This window comes from Cryptotermes secundus, unplaced genomic scaffold (assembly GCF_002891405.2).
Source record: "Cryptotermes secundus unplaced genomic scaffold, Csec_1.0 scaffold209, whole genome shotgun sequence".
NCBI lineage: Eukaryota > Metazoa > Arthropoda > Insecta > Blattodea > Kalotermitidae > Cryptotermes > Cryptotermes secundus.
In genome coordinates, this window is record NW_019727789.1 from 1,258,978 (window position 1) to 1,280,262 (window position 21,285).

At 41.4% G+C, this 21,285-nt stretch overlaps 1 protein-coding gene across 1 annotated transcript in view; it reads right to left on the minus strand.

Annotated features, from left to right (window-relative positions):
* Positions 1-17,932, minus strand: part of LOC111864975 (multidrug resistance protein homolog 49) — a 51,761-nt gene extending 33,829 nt beyond the window's left edge. The window contains exons 1-2 of the mRNA XM_023852632.2: positions 17,853-17,932; positions 1,802-1,936 (exon numbers count right to left, since the gene is read on the minus strand). Coding sequence (XP_023708400.1) covers positions 1,802-1,902 — 101 coding nt within the window. The 5' untranslated portion in view covers positions 1,903-1,936; positions 17,853-17,932. The remainder of the gene's footprint in view (positions 1-1,801; positions 1,937-17,852) is intronic.
* Between the last annotated feature and the right edge of the window lie 3,353 nt (positions 17,933-21,285).

The following is a 21,285-nucleotide window of genomic DNA, read 5'->3' on the forward strand; positions in this document are numbered from 1 at the left end:
TAGTAGTCCCCTCCCCCAGAAACTTAGTGTTATGCACAAAAGTTGAATGCCACTAACATCGTGATATATTGCTAAGTAAGATGAAAACAATGGGAATACGAGGGGTTACAGTAAGGTGGTTCCAAACGTACTTAGAAAACAGAGAACAAGAGGTAGAAATTACATACAGATGCAAAAACACTAATCGAAACATTAATTACCTATCCCGAAAGAGATCCATCAGCTATGGCGTCCCACAAGGTTCCGTTCTGGGACCACTGTTGTTTCTGTTATACATAAATGACCTGGAGGCCAGCACAGGTCCATATTAGGTCCTCTCGGCACAGACGTGCCGAGGGGACCTAATATCGATTCCACCTCACACTATATGAAATCTTAACTATTGTAATCTACTGTAATCTATTGTAAACAATTATAAGTATTGTAACTTTATTCTCTTATTGTAATCAGCCAATGTACAGTAACTGACTTGTCCTATATCATGTAACAATCATCTACTGAGACAAAATAAATAAATAATATGAAATGCAAAATTATTTGCATTTGAAATTTTCACAACTGACCATCACACACTGTGTAACACATGACTTTCAGATATAAAAACTTAATTAAACTTTACATCTAATTTTATACATGGGTGCTTTTTTACTACTTAGTACTGACTGGTTCCTTCACATACCAGAATACGTTCAATGAACTGTCCAGTTTATGGGATGGTCAGTTGATGCTTGTGTATGGTTAGGGTTTTGTGAAATTCCTCACTTTCGCCTCACAATTTGAAATTTTCCCCCTGAGACACGCAGCAAGTGGCTTGGGTCAAGCTTGAAGCCAGCTGCCCATCCGTAAATCAGTCAATTTAACGCGTAAAACAAGGCTGAGTCCTTTAGAAATTCTAAACTTGACAGGGGAAGTCATAAATTTAGCAGCGTCGTTTCCTGCTACCCCAAAATCTCAGTTTGACAGCCACGCAGCAGGTGGCAAAGTTCACCCCTAAACTGTACACTAGTGGATATTCGCTTTTCTAATTGAAGGAGAATGATAAGCAACCTCCCAGTCTGCCCGGTCCAGCCAATCATCGTCTGAAGTGGGAGGTCCTTTGCCCGAATTTTGGTTAACCAGGGCAGATATTTACCATTCAGAGGGTGCTTGGCAAGGAGGACTCTGAAATTTACCTTCACCGGGGGTACACGTGCTTTGATCCCTGTAAACACGTCCTCTGGTGACTATTAAGTGTGCGTCTCAGAAACAGTAAGGAAGCCTACATCCACAACTCTGTGAAGTGTGTCGCCCGGTGCTGTTTCCATTTAAATAGTGCAGGTTGAATAAAGACTTCAACAGTTAATTGGTGTTGAGGTGACTTCCCTACACCTAAAACCCCACTAATCACCCAAGTCGTGGCCAGTCAACACGCCCTGATAGGAGTCGAATTGCTCTACCGGAGCTAGCAGAACCGAAGGACGGTTACAACAATTGCACAACCTTTACCTCAGATGTAATGGAGACATAATATGCTACCAGTATATCACGCTTTGTTTCCTTTGAAAGTACAGCGCACTGCACCTCACAGGATACTCGTGCTATATAAACTAGACTGAACAGGCTCAGGACTAACTGAATAGCTATGGCAGTCTACGGAAACACAAGGAGAGTGATATATACTGCCCAAGTTGGATAATCTCATTGGCCAAATACTTTGTTTTTCTATTAAAAACAAAAAATAAGTATTATTATTATTTAATCTCATGTAAGTTCACAAGAGATTTATTTAAATGTAATGATATTGTAAATAAATTGTACTTACATGTTTAACAAATTTCCTCCATTCTTTACATTTTCACTTTCACCATCATGTGGAATAATGAAGTCAAGAGCATTTTCCTTCTCATTTGAATTCTGGTTCATTTTTCAAAACACAACTGACCTGAATGTTCTTATGCTAGAAGATGAAAACAACAGCTTTCGTAAGTCTGAAAACACTACAAAATAAACTTTTTAAATTTGTGTAGCGATCTTATTTTAATCATTCTCTCAGTTTCTCTGCATGTCTTTGATGCCCCAAGAACGCTGATTCATAAGCATGTACTATAAATCTGACAAAGTTTTGTTATCTACTACAATATATTCAGATAAATACATTTATGATTCTGATGAATTACACAAAGATTCACTGACATCTATAAAAGCGGAAGAACTACCTCATATCTAGATGAAAATGGAACAAAGGTGAAAGAACAACTGTGAATCAGAATCCACATATTTCAAATGCATCTTTGCAATCTTATATTTATTGTTGTTATTAAAGTTCATTTATTGCATATACAAATCTATCACAGTACAGTTTATAAACAGCAGAGATGTAAACCTGTACTTGGGTATATTATATTTCTTGTGTCACATTAAATACATTAGATATTGGCACGTGTATAAATGACTATAGACGGAGTTTGGGCTGGTAACTGGATGTATTGGACTCTTTTTAACACAATTCATGACTACACTTTAAAAATCACTATCACACACAGACTAGAGTTCTCAGTCAGTCTTCTACCGGCAGACGTTCCCCTTCCTCTGGGTTCCCGAGCTGTATCCGGCCTCAGTTGACAGCTTCAGCAACTGCCAACTGACTGACTAACTCTATTCACTAACTTGTCCTGCTTAAAATATCTCGGCACGGACCGCGTAGAAAACACTGCTAATGCTGCCGTGAAATTGTTGTGTCCGTGTCGGAGCAGCCGCTACTTAGAAACGGCTGTCTCTGCCGGCATTACAGTTTTTGCCTTGAGCAAATATGCCACATTACTCCCTCCTTAAGGGTTACGCCATTTCTTATTTTCCGCTTGGTGCGGGCAAAACTTCCGAGACTAGTAGGTGCTCCTGCATTTCTGGCACTCCAGCTTTGAGTAGTCTCTTCTTTCGCTTTGGCGATGGCCAAGGACTATGGGCTATGGATTATTAAAACATTCTGAAATACAATTATTTCTTCGCGATTTTGAACGGAAAATTGCACGAATTCGTCCATTAACTTCCTTATATTCGTCCTTCCCTTCGTACTCATGCAACAGTTCGACAATTACTTAATGAATTTTCACCAAATTTGGCGTTGGAAAATGTCACTGAAATTCGATTAATTTCACGTTTCTAATATTATACTTAAGCATCCTGTTACACTCACACAATATATATGAGACAAACTCCGTCTTAAGTGCAACAATTTAATTGTAGTTCTTTCTTCTTCTCTTCCTCCACACTACATATTTCGGCCGTATAAAATATAAGCGGCGACACACACAGAGACAGCCTACACAGAACAATACCTGAACAGCGATAAAACAAGAAGTGGCCGCTGCAGCACTATAGATATAGGGCGTGTACCCCGAGAAAATTTTAATTTTTAAAAATTTGGAAAAAGAAAAAGAACAGTAAATTTATAGACATTTTAATTTGAATAGAAGTTTTAAAAAAGTGCCAATTTNCGTAAGTCTAATTGGGTTCGAGGTATGTCAACAGAAGACAACGGACGCACCAGAATTATTACACTGCATACATTTCCAAAATAATTGTATCTTCGTATAATTTTAATACCAAATATTATACTGTCACGATGTTGCTCCTATCCTTGACTCCGAATCCAACCTCAGTTCTGATAAGTGACGACACGTGGATCTTAAAACACAGACGAAGGAACACGAACATTACTTATCAGTCCATTGTATAACCTGGCAAAACGTTGAACTGACCTTGAACGATAGAGGTAGTATTAGATATTTCGATGAGTGCAAGGAAGAAAACAGGGAGTCTGTATCTTATGACAGTAGTGCTTTGCTTACGGAACTGGGTGCTGTGCTTCAAATTTAAAATTATTTATCCTCCATTTCACGAAAGTTAATAACATTTTAGAGTTGGCGCACAAAACCTTCATCGCTTCCTTACTACGTTAATGAATACGGGGATAAAAGTGCTCTACTCATGCGCAGATCGTTCTCTTTCTTTCGGTCTCGTCTTTCGGCAACGGCTTCACCAGCTCAGATTTTGTGCACCTAATTTACATTGCGTTCGGGACTAGAAAACTGAAAATTAACGGCCGTGGGGATTCGTCGTGCTGACTTCGCGACACCCTCTATCCACTAAGGTTGGGACTAACTTCGCTGACAAGCTGCGGTCGCTAGATCGGTATATTTCGTTTGCGGACTAAAGCTACGGATTCTATAGGGTTCTGACGATGGTGGATGACACATAGAATTACTGGGGTTTGGACTTTTTCCATCGTCTGGAATTCTAGGTAACAGAGGACAAGACGTTTCGGAAACTTGATCTGTTTCCGAAACATCGTGTCCTCTATTACCTACAATTCAGGATGGAAAAATTCCAAACTCCCAGTACAGTAATTCTGTAAAGCCACGGAGTTTTTACTCTACACTGCGCATCTGTCTTGGCCCACAATACTCCAAGGCGTCATGTTTCGCCAATGAAAAGCCATGTACTGGTCGCTGGAATGAGTATACATGAGAAGTAAACATTACTTTATGCTTGATAGCTCTATAAATTTCACCGTGAGTGTACTACGCTTTACCTTAGTCACAGAATAAGAATAAGAATGGAAACATCCATATCCTGGAACAGGACTCAAACCCGCGATCACGGTGTATTAGCAGCATAAAATTAAGCGGCCACCGAGGCAGAATTCAAATAAATGAGCTGATTAAAAAGACTTGCAGGTATGAGAGCTCGTTAATTCCTTTCTCCTTAATTAAAAACACCAATTAAGCCGTCAAAAATGTAATTAGCAATGAAACTTCAAGCCTGCGTTAGGATAATGGGTGTGGTTTCCCTTTACAATACTGAATACGTCTCGAACGGGGTGAATGCAGGTTGTGTTAAATTCTCTTGGGCGAGGTCTCACGTTGTTTCAACTTGGGGTCATGTCAGCACAACCACAGTGACCTAGGCACCAGTCTCGTTGTACAGGTATTCGCTAGGTAGAATGATCAATATTTAAACACAGTCCTGATGGTCCTGAATTCTAGAAATGTGCCACATTTTTAACATTTCTGAGCCTGGCAGACCATAAGCTCATCTCCTACGTATTAACCTGGATTTCCCTGCAGGAAACATGCGAAATAAACTTTCACGTGCCTTTTATTATGGCGTATGAAGTGTTGTTATCTTCTGGGATGTAACGCCATGTAATCTGGTAGAAGTCCGCCGATGTTACGGACAAACTCTATCATCGGGGTCGATGTGAAATCCACATAAGCAACCAGCAAGACTGAGGCGGCAAACAGAGTTTATGAAGGGAATTAATTATCTTCTAGTATGTAACGCCGTGATGTCTGGCAGATGTCCACTGACGATTATGAGGAATGTACTGCCCCCCATTTTCGGGGTCGAATGGTAGGTAAGCCGAGAAAGAAACCAGCAAGAGGCAGGAGACAAACGGAGCCTATGATGAATACTGTTTTCTCGTATGTAACACCGTATAATCTTGTAGAAGTGTCAACTGACGTTATGAATACACTGCCTACTTCACGGTCGAAGGGCAAGCAAAGAAACACACCACCAAGAAATAGGCAGAACGCAGAGCCTATGAGGCATCTTCTGGGATGTAACACTGTATAGTCTGGTAAAAGTTCTCTCACGTTTTGAAGTAACGCACTGTCTCCGTCTTCAAGGTCGAAGGGTAAACCAAACAAGAAACGGACAGCAAGCAGAGTCCTATGGCATTCCTTTCTGTTATGTCTCACTGTCCCGAAACACTCCCCCCCCCCAGATCATTTGGCAATAAACGTAACCTGCCCATACATCGTACAGGGCACCTACATATGTCCCTTCACCTTTCCGGTCAATTATTTTTTTTGAGCTGCGTATGTTACTGTCACATTTGCGGGCACACGTGTCCTTCCCTTCCCTATGGAGACGCCCATATCACGTGTAGCCAGACGTTACCTACTTTACAGTGTTATTTTCAAACACATGTGTCCCTTTGATATGCACTATTTTAAATTTACTCCGTCACCATGAAAATGCTCTAATTTTTCAATATTCGTCGTTCTGGAAGTCGAAAACGTGTCTTAGCTTCCATATATAAGAGGGACAGTCTACACAACAATATTTCGCAAAACCAACATAGATCCTACCGTATCAACATTTGTTTATTGGCTGGTGACGCTACATGTTTCAATCCTTACATTGGGTCATCATCAGGCGTACGAGAATACTAGAATTAGTATTACTTCTTGAATTCCACAATGTCAGTTTGGGTCATTACTGTCAACAGCACTGCCATTGCTTGAAAAGTGGAGAAATCTGTGAATGAATCTATCATGTCTCATTGTTTTGCCATGAAAGGGCGGAAACAACTGTTCAGCAGTCGAACAATAGCTTTCAGGTGGTCACGTGTTGTCTCATTTGTGTAACTGCTAGAAACAGAAACCTTTGAGATTCAGTATCATCGGGTACTACAAAATGTGCATCGTGAAGGAAATGCAATTGTTCTTGGTTGAATCGATTGGTCTCCTCGACCAACAACGCAAATAAGAATCTATGGTGTCGCATCTTAATTTTTTGGGGGGGTGTCATGGGGTATCATGGGTGAATTGATATACAGGGTGTCCCAGGAGGAATGTGCCAAACTTCGGGAGGGTGTTCCTTATGTTAAAGTATGCCGATATAACCCAAAACACCTATGTCCAAAGTTGAACGGTTACGGAGATAATGGCCCAAGAAAAGTGTGGTCTTCTGGCAGGTCCAAGCACTGTACCTCGCTGTACCTCTCAGCTGAGAGCCCTTATCTATGTTTGTCCTTGAGTGCGATGATACTCCCTAGCCGTGCTTATGTAGTTGGCTCATACCAGAACGCGCAGTCAGCACGTTACGTCATCGCTCGCCAGTCATGTGTTATGTATACTGCTTGGAAACCTAAGGACAATTATGACATGGCGAGCGAGTATTTTGTACTTCAATTTTATGGCTTTCCGTCACTCACAAGTTAGTTTGATGTTACGTACATTATTAACATTACAGAATCCACATATTCCTGCCAGTTTTAATATGTATTTTGTAATCAACAAGTGTGTAACCCCGGTCAAAGTTTGACACTTCTCTGGCCATTATCTCCGTAACCGTTCAACTTTGGACATAGGTGTTTTGGGTTATATCGGCATACTTTAACATAAGGAACACCCTCCCGAAGTTTGGCACATTCCTCCTGGGACACCCTGTATATTTCCATCTGCCCAACTTATCAGTTGTTCACACTCTGATAGCCCTTGGGGCGATTGAAAGCAACTCACTGTCAGAACTATCAGCTGTGTTGTCTTCGTGGACTCACCCTATCGACTGGCTCGTTGGTTTCTGCTTAGGTCGGAAAATCAGCTTGTTCTTTGCTCTGATCTTCCTTGTCTGCTGTGCCAGAGATTTCCTCAGTCGTGTCTGATTTGCTGCGTAGTATCCAATCTCGTCCTTCTCCAAGCGTGGTCTCTCTCTCTCTTTTTTTTTTTTTTTCAAATTCATGATATCACGCCTTTGCGGTGCCAGTTTGGAAATAAAAAAATGCGCGGTACAGAGATTGAAACATACTGAGCTGTTTAGCTTACTTCCTGTTTCAGCAGATCTGAAGAGCTGAATGCACAAGTACAGCTTATCGTATAATACACCCACTCTGTTCTTTGAACAGCAGAACCTCTGTATAGGTAGGCGGCGCTAACATTTATTCTAAAGGGTTCTGGCGATGGTGGATGACACACAGAATTACTGGGTTTTTGGACTTCTTCCATCGTCCGGAATTCTAAGTAATAGAGGAGACGATGTTTCCGTCTTCAGGCGAGAAAGGAAGACACCTACTCAGTTGGGCCCCAAGCGAAATCATACAGTTGTACCAATATCAGAGGTCGTGCCATTCGTAACCCTGAATGCTATGCTAAGCACCATTACAGCCGCACTGATCTGAACAATTACAGTAAATTCTGGATCTTGTACCTGAGGAATCTGTGAACATTATTTCTAAAGGTAACAATCCTTGTAATTGAAGAAAGCAGTCTTCTGGGATGTGGCACGGTGTAGATGTGGTGTTAACCGACGTTTCGGAAGAACGTATCGCCTCCATCTTCAGGGTAGAAGGAAAATAAGATGGAGGCGATACGTTCCTCCGAAACATCGGTTAACACGACATCTATACGGTGCCACATCCCAGAAGACTGCTTTCTTCATAGTCACCGCCGTGAAAGCCTCAAATCTTACATCCTTTTAATCATTTTATTGCTTCCGCTATCTTCACGTGTTCCTTGTTATTTTTTGTAAATTATGTTTTTGATGATTATGCAATGATTTATGAGGTTTTATCCTGAAATGTAAGCATTCCTCTGCGGGCTCTGCAGTTATCCACTGATCTTATTTGTGTCTGATGCTCGGAGCTCCCTATATGTACACTTAACAGAGCCGATCACAGTGGCCGCGCGGTCTAAGCCATGAACCGTCTTCGCCCGCTCGAACACTGGGATCGTGGGTTCGAATCCCACCCATGGCATGGATGTTCATCTGCGTTCATTCTGTGTGTGTTGTTGTCCTGTGTAGGTAGCGGCCTTGCGATTGGCTGATCTCCCGTCCAATGAGACCTACCAAAAGTGTATAGGATTAAGAAACTGAAGTGAAAGAAAGCGTTTCACGGATGCCCTATGTTCCAGAATAGGAGCAACAGGAATGGCAGAGAGAGAGACACCAAACAGACCAGGTTTCAAGGATAGTTTTCTAGTATTTTGGAAGCGATACAATAATAGCTACTATCTGCGTCGTTGTATGAAATCAACACGTGATGTGCATTACGCCGTCTTCACAACAACTTTACGTAAACTTGTCCAAAATTACTTTTAAGGCCCGATAGGCTGCGGTGATAAAAACTGAATCAAAATGTTAGAAATACGTTTCCAACTTTAAAAGGAATGAAAAATTTTATGCAATTAAAAGTTGATAATCACGTTCACAAATTCTGAAATTACTGTAGTTGTTACAGAATTATTTCAAACACCGTCCAGTGTGACTCAAATGTATATTTATAAACAAACTCCGTGGTTTTAGTCCGCAAGCGAACTACACCGACAGACCGACGGCCGCTTGTCGGCGAAGTTAGTGCCAACTTTAGCGGACAGAGGGTGTCGCGTGGTCAGCGCAACGAATCCCCACGGCCGTTAATTTCACGTTTATAGACCGGAGACGCTATTTCCTTGAAATATCTCCTCAATTATCCTCACGAGGCTGACTGGGTCCCGTTCCAGACTCACTACTTTTCAGAAAATCTGGTAGCGGAGGGAATCGAACCCAGGCCTCTGGATCTGTAGCCAGGAACTCTGACCACCAGACCACAAAGGCGGTCTAATGTATATTCATATGATGCCTTTTATGTTTCGTCAGTTATGACCATCTTCAGAAGGCAAGTAACAACATGTTGAGGAAACTACTATTACGTTGAATGAAAGGTTTATATAAAGATTTTAATTAAAATAAAGTGTGGCTGAGTTAAAAATTATTACAATTCTTAATATTTAAAATCTTAAATCGCTAAGGTTCTAGTCTTCGTAACTCTTCTATCTATGGGAGATTGGGGTGATACTGCCGTCCTTCCAAGTCCGGGCAGTTTCTTCCTCTTCTTTATACAGTTGATTAAGAATCTGTGTTGTTGTTAAGCTGCTTATCTTTTCGTTGCGTACTGAGAACGGAGTTGTAAAATCATTCTATAATATTTAACTAGTGTGACGGAAAGGTATTCCTGTATGGGTGTGAAACTTGGTCCCTGACATTAAGGGAGGAACATAGACTGTGGGCGTTTGAGAACAGGGTGTTGAGAATATTTGGACCGAGGAGAGAAGTGACAGGAGGTTGGAGAAAATTGCATAATGAGGAGCTTCATAACTTTTACTCTTCTCCAGTATAAGTAGAATGATCAAGTCAAGGAAGATGAGGTGGGCAGGGCATGTAGCACGAATGGCGGAAACGAGGAATGCGTATAGGATATTGGAGGGAAAGCCAGAAGGAAAGAGACCACTGGGAAGACCAAGGCGTAGGTGGGTGGACAATATTAAAATGGATCTTAGATAGGATTGGATGGTATGGATTGGATTGATCTGGCTCAGATAGGGACCAGTGGAGGGCTCTTGTGAACACGGTAATGAACCTTCGGGTTCATATAATGCTGGGAAATTCTTGAGTAGCTGCAGAATTGGCGGCTCCTCCAGAAGGGTTCAGCTCCATGAGTAAGTAAGTAAGTAAGTAAGTAAGTAAGTAAGTAAGTAAGACGGACCGGAATTAACGAAGTTAAATTTACTGTAGATGCCATAAGAAATAATTTAAAACACATTTCTGACATCTTATCCTATGCCTGCACATTCTGTTACTTGGGAACTGATAATCTCATGTAGTTTCTCGGGTGCTAACATCTGAAACCGTAGTGAGGCATTCCCATCCGTGCAGAAAACGATTATCGTTGTTGCAGTTAAAAAAGATGACAGCATACGGTAGCAATTACAGACCCATCTAACTACTTACAATTTTTTCTGTTTTTATTTATTATTCATGTTCATGCATATAATTTTCCAGATATTTGATTAATTTTTTCTCAGCGTGGGTTCCGAATACATAGGTTCACCACTTCTTCAAATTTTGTTAAACTACGGCAGCACTCTTTTACACCCGGTCGGTACTCAAGGACAAACCGATTCTGTTTATTCTGATTTAAGTAATGATTATGACATTGTTCCTCATTCTCTGCTTCTTCGTGAACTTGAACTGAACTTTCCTCTAGTTAAGTCAGTTGGTTTCACAGCTACTTGACCAATACATGCACTCCAGTTCGCGTCTGTGGCTCAATTCATCATCTGATGACGTACCACAATATAAAAAATGCTGGAGACCAATGTTTCCCTAGATCAAGGGAACAAGGGAACAAGTGCGCAAGCTATAGTTCTTCTGATCAGCTGTTGGGTTGGCTTGGGCAACCCGGGGGGAGCGGGGGGGCAGCGATTTTCGGATAATCTCCCCCCCCCCCCCAAACTCTGTTNTCTCCACCCCCTCCAGTGCTTGTCTGTAACTGTCCTTTCGACTGTTATCAGACACTTCAACAAATTAAGTGAATGGAATTATATCACTGTCGTAACTGTAACGAAAATTAACTTGCCTCAATCATCACTAATGTGTATAATTTTCTGCAAAAATTAAGTTTCAAAAACATGAGAGTGAAGAAAACTGCACAGAGAGGAGCTTCATAATTTGTATTTGATATCAAGTGCTATTAGGACGATGAAATCTAGAGGAGGAGCATGTAGCACGAATGGAATATACTGTCACGTATCGGGGTTAGCCTGACTAATAATAATGGGTTCTGGATTTGATGATTGGGATTACTGGCACTTCTTTACAGTTACAATCAATTATGACAGCTCACACACTGAACCCCTTCCGAACGTCTGTCCGACGAATCTCTGACTGAACTGAATTCAGGAATGGACACCCTTTTATAAGTGCGAGAGAACCTCACAGAGATCACCGCCTCCAAGGGTTCGATTACTGTTCTTAATGTACGCGTTGTCTCGGAAACCATGTGTTAATACCGAAGCAATGGAAGGGTTTCTAAGTGTTTACAGCTTTCAGATTTCGCATCCGTGGAACCCGTGTTCCGTAATCTCTCCGTGGCAACGTATTTGCCAATTCGTTTCTTAGGAAGGGCCCACATGTTACAATAAATGTGCATTCTGGTTTTCACACCGAAAACCTGAAGGCATGAAGCCACTTCGTAAGTCTGTAAGTGTACGAGGGAAAATAAGCCTAGTATTAAAATCACTGTGAACACTGCAATAAACGTTTGGGTTCCATAAAATTCTGGAAATTTGTTTCGAATATTTACAGCGAAGTGCGGTGGAAAGGACAAGGTGAAATAAGAAGTGGTGANTTACAGCGCAAGACGACGTGAGTATTAGAATGAGCAATACGGAAAAACGAAATACTTTTATTACGTCATGGCCGACATACGATGCATCACTAACGAATAGTTTGTCCGAGAAACTGTTCAGTCGTGTATCTGTCTTGAATATTCCGCAGAAAAATTATATAACATTAAATAAATAACTCTAAATTTACTGCATTTAAAATAACCATGTTCTGCCTGAATATGCCTTTGCAATACACTAGGAAACCGAAGCTCATGAAAATCTTAACATTAATGGGTAACGACCCAGTATTCAAATCAAACGCACTAGACACAGTAGGCTTATTTTCTACGAAACAAGTGAGCGTCAAACTTAGTAAGTTGCGTGGTTACGCAATCGGGGTTCATGCAATTGGTATCTGGTTACATTCCAACCCGCATGTCAACATTTACAACACAGTTCAATGATTACTAATTACTCAATTACGCAGGTCAAGCAAGCTCCATATAGGCCCACACGCAACGTCACTTATGATCTTGCATAGTCACCACGGTAAGACGTTCCACGGATCAGACCCCACCATATCTACTTCGTCATTCCTCCCCCCTCCCCCCTCATACTTTCCTGCAGGTTTCTTCAGTCAGCAATTTTGTTCACACGAATGTTGGCAGTGATAAACACGCCGGCGACATGTGTTTAACTAGAGTGGGTTGGAGGCGAATATTATACAAATGTTACGCAGAAACTGCCTTCTAAAAGAAGCTATCGAAGGAAAGATAGATGGGCGGATAGAAGTGACAAGAAGACGAGGAAGAAGACGTAAGAAGATGCTGGATGACCTTGGGGACAGAAGAGGATACTGTCATTTGAAGGAGAAAGCTCTAGATCGCATTAAGTGGAGGAATTGTTTTGAAAGAGACTGTGGACCTGTCGTCTTGACAGATTACTGATGATGATGAACAGTAATTGAGCAATTAAGTTCACATGTCACATATTCTACATAAGACTCAATTAACAAAGTCGCTATTAGTGAAACCACGTGATATTTCAGGAAGTAGGCCCATACTGACGCATTGGTGTTGGGATACCTCAGTCGGTACAGCGACGGGTTGGGGTTCAATTCCCGGGAGTGTAAAAAGCTTGTTGTCTTTCCTACAGTGTCCGAACCGTCTCTGTGGCCCACTCAGCCTACAATCCAATGGGTACCGGGGATATTTCCACGGGAGCAAAGCGGCCAGAGCGTAAAGCTGACCACTCACCTTCATACAGTGCCTAGGTCAAGGACGGTGGAACTATACCTCCACTTCCTTAAAACTAATCACAGCGTGGTGCTTAATTAATCCCACGGATAGATTCACCTCTTACCTTTCATTAGCGATGCTTAGATTTTAATTTGTAGTTTATTTAACGGCGCTGTCTATATATCGAATGATTAGATACATAGAGAGGCAGGCAGGCAGCCAGATAGATAGATAGATGTAGGAAATTGGAAGGACTGTGGAGAGGAGGCGGTTCTGCCAAATTTAAGGTAATAGTCTGGCATTTAATTGGAGATACTGTGGAAACACACGGGAAATCTCAACCATGAAGACCACAGAACATTTCATGGGTCAGGAGCATACTGAATGGCATTAATGATGTTAATAAAGCGTTAATTACTAACTAAACTACATGGGCCAGAAGACAATAGTTCAGATCCTACAGATAGCAGTAATCCATTCAAGTTCATAAAAGACTTATATGATAGTCATATGAGTAAAAAGCAAACAGAGATAACTTATCTTTCGTTTTAATCTGACGCCCTTTACAGCTGGTTTATAAGACGCTAGATGGTTATGACTGACGAGTGTCATGACGCTGCATATTTCTGTGTCACCGCGGGGTCCTGCCAGATTCCTGCTCCTGGGTACGAAAGATAAGGCGCCAAAGCATGGTGCAATCCTTTTATCTCTATCGAGTGCAAAAGTAAGAATTCGTAGAGCTACGCTTCCATTCCCCCACGTGTGTTTATACTGTGGTGCTAAATTTACACCAGCCGACCACTATTCAGGAGTCGGGATACCTGAGCCAGGATTACAGGCGACTGACTGAACGGCCGGGGTTCAATTCCCGAAAGGAACAAGATTTTTCTCTTCTCCATAACGTCAAAACCGGTTCTGGGGTCCACCCAGCTTCCTATCCAATGAGTACTGGTGACGATTTCCGTGGGATAAACCGGCCGCGACGTAAAGCTGGCCACTCACCTGCATAGTCAAGAGCTCAAGAAAAGTGGAGCTATACCTCAACTCCCCTATATGTCTTTATGGCACAGTGCAGGGATAACTTTACCGTTGACCACTGTTCATTCTGCAGCAGATATGAGTGATGATGTACTCGCATCGGGTACACGTATTTTCAAACGTGGTTCTACTTACCCTACACGCCTCACTGACCTTTATATTCATTTGTTGCAAATATAAATCTAGTTTCGGCTTGTGAATAGCTTCCAAATGTCCTGCAAGCAAGAAACCAACAGAATAAAGTGGCACGTTCTTTCTGCCTGCTTCTGTTGACTTCTTGACTGGCTTACTCTGCGACTCCGAAGATGGAAGCGATGTTCTTCCCTCCTAACTACACGGCGTTACAACCCAAAAGACCATATTCTTAGCCACCGCCTTGAGGACCTTAAATCCAATCAATGAAATTGATGTAATTTCTGGATTAAATTTAACGGACGGTTAATCAAATCTGACCAGTTAAATGATAAGGTGGTTTCTCTTTCTTTCCTGTTTAATCTTTCGTCCTTGACATGTTTCGGTCTTAGTGTCAAGGATTAAAAGGGAAAGACAGAAAGAAAAATTTATCAGTTACACTGGACGGAGTTGATTAACCTTTTACAATATTGCTAGCGGGACGGACCAGGACGAACCAAATCAAAAATACAAGGTGGTTCACACTCAAACACACGAGTCCGTGAGAGACACTCTTCCCCATACTGTTGTTGGAGTCCGCGGTGAATTTCAGCGGACGGGACGTTTTCTCCAACGAGGAATTTGATCACAATGCGTTGTTCCACGCTCCGCGGTACCGTCTGTTCACTCATCATTCTAGCAACTTCCAGACAGGACTGAACAGGTTCTAACCCTAACAGGAGGAGGATGGAGGTTGTGGCTTCACTCTCTCAAGGTCGCACAGCTGCTGCGGAGTGCGGCTTGTTTGCAAAAAATCAGTCCCGGTCATATTTGAACCACCTAGTAAATTGAACAATATAGTTTTATGTGGTTTTGGATAGCTCAGCCAATACAGCCGCTACGTATCCGGGTGGACAGAGGACGCGGAGTCCCATTCTCGGCTGGGACAAGAGATCAATCTCAGTTCACATTGATTTTGTCTTGCACTGGGGCCCACCCCACTTCTGATCCAGTGGGTAATAAGAACGTTTTCGCTGGAGGAAAAGCGGTCCAAGTGTGAAGCTTATCAGTGTCACCGAACATGAACTATTCTACATTATCTGTTACCTCTAGTACACTCTACATGTTCAGCCAATGCGAATGGTAGAGAAGTGTAAAAAAACTATCCCTGTAACAGGCCGTGGAGGCCCATTGGGTTGTGAGACGTTGAGGATCCCACATTATCTAGACAATCGGCTCAAAGATGTAGGTAAGGCTGTCAGCCTTACGCGCCGGCCGCCCTTTAATCCCCCAGGAAGATTCCTGGTACTCACTTCTGTTACAGGCTGAGTCGACCCTAGGGCCATAATGCTGCTAGATTAGGTCAAATGAAAAAAAAAATTACTTCATTCGGACTCGAACCCGAGACCTTCCGGCTTGTAGCATAGTGCCTCAATTTTTTTAAGACTCTTTCGGTCTGTGGTCATTTCAAAATGCTAGCATGCAGACCTCGAGTAATGTCGATTGCCCACAATTTTTATACAATTTGCGTTTTACTGTGTGTACGCCAGTGTCAGCAGTGTCAGACATTGAGGCAAATAGCATTGTCTACCACATAATTACTTTTCATTTCACAAAGAATGACGAACTAGAAATCTACTAATAATCAGCTGTTGTCAAATCCAAATTTTCCTCCGACTTTAGTTCTTACATGAACTCTTTCATATTAATGCCTTCCTTAAAATGTGCTATAACCGCTTACCTTCGATTACATTCAATTCAGTGAATCTATCCATATCAACTTTTTTTTTTGTGTTGCTCGTTTACTTATTCCACATTACTAAAACTCATCATTTGCTGCATTACACATTCTCTGACTTGGCCCATCCAGTATTATCTCGCTGCACTAGTTAGCTTTCTCCATACATTTTCATTTCCAGCATTCTCAGCGTACAAAAACAAAACTCAGTGGCTTTAGCCCGCAAGCGAACTATACCGACCGAGCGACCGCCGCTTGTCGGCGAAGTTGGTGCCAACTTTTGCGGACAGAGGGTGTCACGTGGTCAGCACAACGAATCCCCACGGCCGTTAATCTCGGTTTTCTAGACAGGAGCCGGTATTTTCTTGAAACAGCTCCTTAATTATTATCACGAGGCTGATTGGACTCCGTTCCAGGCCCACCCCTCACAAAATCTGGTAGCGACGGAAATCGAACCCGGGACCTCTGAATCTGTAGCCAGAAACTCCGACCACTAGGCCACAGAGGCGGTCGTCAGAGTACACGAGGTGCAAGAGAGTAAAGTATGCTGTTTAGTAATGTAATTTAGTAAATTGACGCCAGTTCTGATTTATGCGAAAGTGGAAATAGTAGCCAGCGGTGTGAATTGTGATTCCAGAAACGCATTTAAATATAGCATTTATTCAGCCTCTAACAGAAATGAGTACCAGAAATGAATTAATTAATTTACCTGGGGAGTAATGCGCGGCCGGCGCGTAAGGCTGACAACCTTACTGCCATCTTTGAGCCGATTGTCTAGATAATGTCGGACCCTCAACGTCTCACAACCCTATGGGCCTTCATGGCCTGTTACAGGGATATCTTTACTTTTACTTTACCCACTAAACTTCACTAACATGCTTCAAGCTCAGCAATAATGCGTAACAAATGTATCTAAGATGTACCCATTTCGAATTCCGAGTAGTTATTTTAGGATCTTCTTTTTGTGGTTTCACTTCAGTCAACCCACAGCGGGTTCCGTCTGGAACTCCTACACCCCCCACATACACACAGTTTTCAGTACGTTTCTACGTCATCACGAAATAACCTCTGGAACTGTAACAGCTTTGTTAAATATTCTGTCCCTCTAATCAGAAGTACTTAAGTTACCCAGTTGCAAAGCATCTTTCGAGTTTATTTAACAATCCTGTCAATATCAATGGAATGAAGCGGTTGATGAAATGAGAATTACAGAGTAAACCGAAGTACTCGGAGAAACCCTGTCACAGTGCTACCTGGTACTCCACAAATTCCATATGATCTGATTTGGAATCGAATCAGGGCCGTCGCGTTGGGAAGCCGGAGACTGACAGCCTGACTTATAGCACGGCAAAACCACTTTTAAACAACTACAAAAGGATAAGGACGAATTCGATGATCTTCGTTATGCTTGTATTTAATAATTAATCTAATTTAATAAGTATAAGCATCAATAATTATTGCAGCACCAGTTGCTATAAAAATTTCATTTAATTTGAAGAGAATATGGATAACAATCGATGATAACCTAAACATAACCTGTTAGAATATAATATTTCTTTGGATTATATGACAATATCATGAAGACAGAGACTCTTTTTATGTTCCTCTGAAAATTTGGCACGCACCTACCAAATTACACGGTGTCGTAACCTAAAAGAACAAAAGATAACTTGTTCGACAGTCCACCTTGTACCTACGATGTCACAAGCTTAGACACAGGGGATAAGTTTTCAGCCGACACAACGTACTATCTTGAAAGCTGGATAATGCAGACCAAAGAAAAAATCTTCTTTATGGATAAAATACTGCACTTACCTGTTGAATACCAGTCAATTTTTCTTCCGCTTGCACAGCACACTGCACATGTTCAACAACCTCAATCCCGCGCAATCCTGTTACACGACCAATTGGCAGTGAGTGTGCGCCTTACATATCGTTACGTATGAACATCGGATATCGTTTGCGCTTGCGTACATAACTGTGCAACAGCAAGACACTTTTAACATCAAGTGGAAATGAGCGCTCCATTTGAATATAGATATTATCCCATTTATCTCTCTCTCTCTCTTCATGGTTCTATAGCCCTTTGGACCTGGGCCGCTTTGTCAGTTTCTTAATCCTATATGCGGTTGGTAGGACACCTTGGACGGAGGATCAGCCCGTCGGAAGGCTGCTACCTACACAAACACAGAATAAACGCACACAGACATGCATGCCTCTAGTGGGATTCGAACCCATGACTCCAAAGTTAGAACGGGAGAAGACGGTTCATGCCTTGGACCGTGCGGCCACTGTAATCGGCGCTTTATCCAGTAACGCCTCTTATTAATCTTTATGTTAATTAATTGCGGATCTCATGTATTTTTAACAGAGCTACTTAATAATATGGTAGGGTCCAACTGTTGACTTCCATAAACGCGATGACGAACAGTAAAGATAAGTCTACAGAAGTGTGGCGAACGTATATTATTAAAGTGACGTTTTGGGAATTTATCATACTCTTACTGTGGTTAATCAAACACAGCATCTCGGGTAGTGGCTCTTCTTCCGTCTTCAGGAAAATATATGGGTTCATGAGGTGGAACTAATGTATCCAGGAATAGAGGCTAGCAATCTAATGGACCCAGCAGAGCAGGTTTCATGGATTTATGTACTGACGGAAGCAGAGGTCGCTTCCGAAACACCATGTTTCTTTAACCACAACGACATGATGGGAAAGTTCCAGAATGTGTCGGTTCAACGTTAGTGATATTACATTCATTTTCCTTCTATATCTTAAACGTACACAACAAAAAAGTTTCAGTTAAAAATTACAAACCATAACGAGATCTCTTTTCCACGCATGACCTAATATTAGTGTTTGTACCGAGCAGGCTGGTATAGCGTTGACATAATATCGTAGATTTGTATTTTGGAGGTACCCCATCAAAATATTAACCCAAACACCAATTGCACTGACTGAGTTCTTTCGTGGCTTTCCTCACTCCCTCCAGAGCAAATTTTTGGATAGTTTCGTCATTAGGCCACCACCGCTACAAACAAACCCTTTCCAATTCATTATTCACCAAACATTTTATCATTCGCTGCTGTAGAGTCTGAGATGCCTACAGCAATTTCGAATAAACCACACAACGCTCTGCGATGAGCAAGCTCTAGACTCATTTAAATAAATCAGAGCATTGTGTGGGTCAGCAGAGACAAAAAACTTCGTGGTTTTAGTCCGCAAGCGATCTATTCCGACCGAGCGACCGCCGCTTGTCGGGGAAGTTAGTGTCAACTTTGGCGGATAGAAGGTGCTGCGTCAGCGCAAAGAATCCCCACGGCCGTTGATTTCTGGTTTCTAGACCGGAGCCGCATTTTCCTTGAAATAATTCCTCAATTATCCTCACGAGGCTGAGTGGACTCCGTTCCAGGCCCACTACTTCTCAGAAAATCTGGTAGCACCGGGAATCGAAACCGTGACCTCTGGAACTGTAGCTAGGAACTCTGACCACTAGATCTCAGAGGTGGTCATTGTATAGTTCAGCAGAGACAAAAATGTAGTTGCCTTTGAATTCTTAGTGCAATTTCCCCACGCCAAATCTAATCGAAATCGATTGATAATGTATTCATAATCTTCTTAAACTTACGAGTAAACACGAACTCCTCATCATATGTTAATTTTATTAACTTAGTGCAATGAAGAAATGTTAACAGACGCGTAATGCCACAAAAAGAAATATGAAAGAAATGTACGAAAAATTGAAACAGGTATTTACTTTTCTTTATTTATTCATGTATTTACGCCTGGCGTGTGTTTTTTTTTCCTGTTTTCTGAGCCGCTGACTATCGTTAACAAAAACGAATAAATAAAACTGATAAAACAAGTTGAAACTTGCATATCGTATGAATAAGATTTATCTTTTAACTGTTCTCGTTCATCCCCGATAGATGGTATTATTAATATTACTGCAATAGCGTCAGTCCAGGAACTTTAGTGTCACACTGTATAATTTTGTTTTTGTTGTAAAATGTTGTTCATCGAACAGGAACTGGTACCTAACAAAATCCAGATCTCGTTAAGATTTGCAGTGTTTATTTTGTGCACTTTTGTTTATTGTAATTGTTACACGATATAAGTAACAGTTCAACGTTTTTTTGTACAACAAATGAGCAGCAGGATCAGTGCGGTCCCCCCTCCCAACCAAAAAGTATTTCGAAAAACACGTTCACTAATTCCACTAAAGGTATTTATTGTGCATAAAGGAGTATGGTCCCCTTGTAATCTGTTTCGACTCCAAGCCTTACAGTCCTGTTGGAGAAATTGCCTATCGAGCACGGCGATATGTGTAATGACACGAAGACTGTTATCTCGCATTTGCTTCTCGACACGCGCATATTTTAATTATATCATTTGCTTCCACGTGATTCTGCAAAGAGCAGAATTTTTAAGGATTACTTTTCGGTAAAAATCATGCACCGTGGATTTCGTTATCAGAGTACATATCAGAGATGTGACAATTTGTTTGGATTACGTTCTTGTGTAAATGACAAGTTAGAATTGTATAGAAGAACTCCTATAATATTGATATTAGTGTCTTTATGTGACTATATGGACGTGCCTCTTCAAACTTCCTAGAGCGTCATATAAAACAATATTTGTGACCGAAGGAAGATTTTGAGCCGTTTTTCGGTGCTTTGTTAGTTAGACAACTGTTTTACCAAATTATTATAATCGCAAGACTTCTATCTTGTGGAATATAACGTTATAAGAACCTCAGATTCTGTTATCCAAGCCGAAAAGGTATGGAATATCTCTTTTCTCATTAGAGACCATAAAATTTCATACGTTTCTTTATATTTTTGTCGAATGGTTTAACCTTTTAGGGCTTGGCCAAAGTATTAACCATGGTGTTTTTAAACCTGGACTATTTACCACCTACTCCGATTGATATTTTGGGCACATTCAAAACCGAATTATGTTTTTCAAGCCAAATGTTTCTATATGTACCGTTCGCTATAAAACATTATATTTGCAGTCCACTCACATAATATGTTTTTGTGTTTCGTATAGTTCATGCATAAGGATCTTTTTTTTTTCTTTTCTTTAAACGACATTAACCGGTCGATCTTTGTAACTGAGGTATATTGTGTTTTCTGCGAAGAAAAAAAAATCGACTTTTGAGTATAGTTGCCGGACTCCCAGAGTCGTGAGACAAAAATATGGTCATGAGTACCGCGGGAACCCTCACCAAGAATGACTGTGTTG